The sequence below is a fragment of the Diuraphis noxia genome, unplaced genomic scaffold (genome assembly GCF_037042655.1).
Source record: "Diuraphis noxia isolate RWA-SAM2 unplaced genomic scaffold, SU_Dnox_SAM2 contig0001, whole genome shotgun sequence".
Classification (NCBI taxonomy): Eukaryota; Metazoa; Arthropoda; class Insecta; order Hemiptera; family Aphididae; genus Diuraphis; species Diuraphis noxia.
Window position 1 is genome coordinate 78,553,797 of NW_028301711.1, and position 4,724 is coordinate 78,558,520.

At 26.2% G+C, this 4,724-nt stretch overlaps 1 protein-coding gene across 1 annotated transcript; it reads right to left on the reverse strand.

Moving 5' to 3' along the window:
- Positions 1–221: 221 nt before the first annotated feature.
- LOC149061914 (uncharacterized) lies at positions 222–1,104 on the reverse strand. The gene is made up of 3 exons (XM_089221323.1): positions 748–1,104; positions 518–690; positions 222–354 (listed from the first exon to the last, which is right to left on the reverse strand). The coding sequence occupies exons 1-3, from the start codon at positions 985–987 to the stop codon at positions 222–224; spliced, it is 546 nt and encodes a 181-aa protein (XP_089077449.1). The 5' UTR covers positions 988–1,104.
- Between the last annotated feature and the right edge of the window lie 3,620 nt (positions 1,105–4,724).

Genomic DNA, 4,724 nt, shown 5'->3' on the forward strand with positions numbered 1-4,724 from the left:
TCTAAAAATAGTTTTTGAAACAAAATGAAGGGTTTTTATACAACAGCGCCTTCAGCATTTTTAAATAAGGATAATTTTTATGGTATAAAATATTTAAATTGAATTAAGTAATAAATAACAACAATTTATAAAATAAGAATAAGTAAATTCAATTAATTATTTAAAAAACTTAATTACAATATTAGATATTCAATTGTTCACTAATTAATAATAATATTTTACTATGATATACAATTTAGCATGGTGAGATCAGAAGTATAAGGAGCTTTTATAAATCGTTCAATTTCTGGACATGGTTCTTCAACATATTCATCATTGAAGAGAAATTCGTCTTCGCCTTGAGGCAATTTTGAACTAATTTCATCATTATTGTCAAAATTTGGAGTCGTATCAATTTCCAATTGTAATAAATCATTATTGCTTCCTTTTTTTCATCTCCACTCAGCCATCTTAGCTTAAATTTTGGATGTGATACTGCCGCTAAAATAATTGTACTATCTTTTTTCATATTTTTAACCTCTTTTCCACACCTTGGGAACAAGCAGCAGCTAAAGCTTTGCAGCAACCACCAGTTAAACTCAATTCTTCTAATTGTTTGGATAACCAATTAATTGTTGGTAGAAGATAGCCCATACAAACTGATTTGTCTCCTTGCAAAATATCAAACGCTTTTACCAAGGGTTCCATAACCTATAAAATGTTGAAAAATTATTTAAAATAAATGATAGTAAATATTATAATACGTACTATGCAATAATCAGTCATAAAATCTCTATCTTTTTTATCGAATCTAGGTATGTTTGCAACATCACATATTTTTAGGACTTTTTCTTCATCCTTCTTTAATTGGTCTTTTAAACACTGAACAGCTCTAAATGTAGAGTTCCAACGGGTCATATTAGGAATTTGAATGTATTTATTGAGCGAATCACGAATTTCATCAGCAACTTGACTTGATCTATCCTGTTTATTCCAAAGTACTTGCATCTTTCCAAAAGTTGATCTTGCTTGTTTCTTGTATAATAAATTAGACAATGCGTTTTCGCTATCTTTTGTAGCAACAAGATTTAAGGTATGGCTAGCACATCTATGATGAGGTGGTAAACTATAGGTATGCAATATTCTGATTATCAGTATTATTTAAAATAGAATCCAGTTCTATTACTTCTATACCATCTTCATCACCATCACTATCATCACTGTTATCATTTTCATGTTCAATTTGGTCCAACCATACTTCTGCTGCAGTCTTCATCTCTGTTCCAAAAACTCTGTAATACAAAAAAAAAAAAATTACATTAAATCAAATATTTTCATTTAATTATTCACTTAAAATTATAAATTGACTATTATCATTGAGTATAGATACTATATAATATATATAATACTATACTATCTATACTCAATGCTATTATATAAAATGTGTTTGTTTTTTATTCATAATAATCAAGATTAATAAATATAGTTAAGTTTTTATTACTAACTTATCAAATTAAATCAATAAAAAAATATATTTATAAATTACTATTTAATATAAATTTAAAATAATAACGTAATAATATATTTTTATTTAATTATTACAATGAAAAATCTAAACAATTTAAAATACAAAATAGGTAGATATAAAGGTTATGCTTACCGAAATGCTTTAACAAAATTTGATCCATTATCCGTTACAACTCTAGTAACTTTATTTGTGATACCATATTCGCAGAATACTTTACAAATCATTTTTATAATAACATCATATGTGTGCCTTCCTTTAATCCTTTTACATGCTAAAACTGCAGACTCTCTTAATAAAGTTGTGTAATTGGACCAATGAACAGTCATTCCAATGTAACTTCTGTACAAATAATAATAACAATTTAAGTCAAATTTTCAATTAAAATTTCATTTTGATTTTAAATTTACCTTTTGTAAACAGACCAACCATCAGTAACCAACACATACATATTTTACAGATGTTGACGTCAATTTATTATTTAAAGAGTCTCTCATATTCATAGCTGTTGTAGATATTTTATGCATGAGATAATTTTTTTAATCATTAGTCAAAGAAATTAAAATAAAAATTTGTTTTCCTTGTATTTAAAAATTAAAAAAAAAAAATGTAAGCATATTTAAGCGCATATATCAGGAATTTTAGCGCATACATATTTCGGTAGTTTTTAGTGCATTAACTTTCGAGCCCTAATAATGAGTCTATGGCTCGTAGATAGGGTGAGGGGAAATTGCCCCCCCCCCCTTCTAACATTATAATTTATTATTAATTTATAAGTTTAATATTATATTTCAAATTTATATTGTAGTATAATATTGTCAAAAATAAAAATTGTGTTTCCTACATGGCTATAAATACACTAATAAATGTTATTAAAACATAATTAGATAAAGGGCTGCAGTTTGTGTAAAAAAAGTGGCTTTTAGACCAAAACATCTAGACAACACAGTAGTAATTTGGTTTGAGGGATTTAAATTTTAAAAATGGATTAAGATTGATTAACAAAATTGCTAGGTTTTTATCGAGACGATTTTTAATATTCTGAAAATTGTTAATGTCATGATTAAAAATATAAATAAATCGTATTTTATATTTATTGATAGCACAGCTATAATACCGCGGCACCCTTAAGATGAAATTTGTAGGGGTTAGAGGGTTGAACAAAATTTAATTTTGGTTGTACAGAATTGTACAAAATAAAGTGCATAATACAGTTTGGTTTAATGTTGAAATTTGTGAAAAATAACTGATCCGGGTGCTGGGGTAACGTTACCGCGGACCCCGTAAGATGAAATGGCAATTTGAAGGGGTTTGAGGGTTGTACAAAATTTAATTTTGGTTGTACAAAATTTAATTTTGGTTGTACAAAATTGTACAAAATAAAGTACATAATACTGTTTGATTATAATTCATGATTTCGAAAGTACGGGTGCTGGGGTAACGCAGCTGGATGCAGCCAATAAAAAAAAAGTGACTTTTAGACCAGTAAGCTGGACAAAACTAGAAGAATTTGGTTGGACAGATTTTAATTTTGATAACGTATTATGAATAATCAACAAGTTTACTAGGTAAAGATCAAGGCGATTTTGAATATTATTATTTTTTCAGCTGTGATATCCAAAAATAAAAATATCGAAAAATTATATTTTTGTATTGCTATTTTTCATTGTGACACTAACAATAATTGGAATATTCAAAATCACCTCGATCATTCCATAGTAAACTAGTTGATCAATCATAATCCGTATTAAAAATTAAAATCTGTAAATCCAAGTTTTTTCAGATTTGTCTAGATTATATTTGTCTAATAGTCCCTTTTTTTCATTGACTGGAGTCCTCTCCAATACTTACACATAAGGTTTATTTTATGATAAAGAATTTAAATATATTGAAAAACATTAAAACCAACAAAATTAATGTTTAGATTTTTAAAATCTACAATAGTTTTGACTTTTGAAAAATCCAACTGCATCCCCTTTAAGTTATACGTAAAGGTTTGATTTAAAGCTCCTGAAATTTCAAGTGCACCTAAATAAATACATATTTCCTTAGTATTGATCTGTCTAAAAAATAATAACAATTACAAAATAGGCGCAACAATAATCAAAAATATACCGGTTGTCAATGATGTTGCTGAGCAAGGTATTAAACTAATAGAAGAGTATAGTGACAAAATTACCAAAGATGAAAGCCGAAAACATTATTTACAGCAAGTTGTGTACATCTATCACAAAACCGATAGACTTAATAAAAGGAATACTAATGGGAAATTGCATGTTAAGATTATATCACACTAATTTTGTCTTTTAATATTATGTATTAGTATATTATATTTATTTTATGATATGAAGTAATTATTATAATTTATTTTAATTGTCAAGCAATATTTTCTCAAAATTCCTAAAACCGTAAATGATAATTTGTCTTTTTACCCTAAAAAGTTTTGTTCAAAATATGAATAGTAGAAAAATGTTTTAATACATTTTCATATAAAATATTTATTTTATGACTTATGGGCTTTTCTTGAAAAATCAAAGTAATCAATCTTTAACGCTCTTGTAAGTTGTAACATAGATTAATAATTATTTCCAATAATTCCCGAACTTTACAAAACTAATTATTATCACAAACGTTGTTTTTTTTTGGGCGGGGGAAGTTTGTTATCTGAATAAATCAGATATCAAAAAGAAGGACTACTCTAAAATACTCCTTAATATTATGATTAAGCGGGAAGTGAAAGAGTTTGGTTCTAATCAACACTGGAATTCTTTTTGGTCCGCGGCTGATGGTCACATTCTGAATTTTATATTATATTCATTATTTATTTATATTTAATTTGCCAATAATTGCCATTTGGTATTTCTCTGATTATTAATCACAATATTCTCTCGTATTGACTATTACTAATAATTAAACATATAGGTGGATCTTTTTTTTTTATTTCACAAACCATGTACCCAGGTATTGTTATAAGTATTTGGTTGGTAATATAATATATCATTAATATTATTCTGAAAATAAGACGTTCAAAAATTTTATAAAGTATTGATAAAATAAAATAATGTATTAAAATTTATTAAAACATTATGTAGTAAGTTTTGAACAATGTTTTTTTTTTTTCTAGTGACTTTTATTAAACAGTTTATTTTGTGTAAATTGTTTCATTCTCATAGAGAAGCAATATTGAAAAACATTTTTTATTTTTTCAGTTCTATATCAC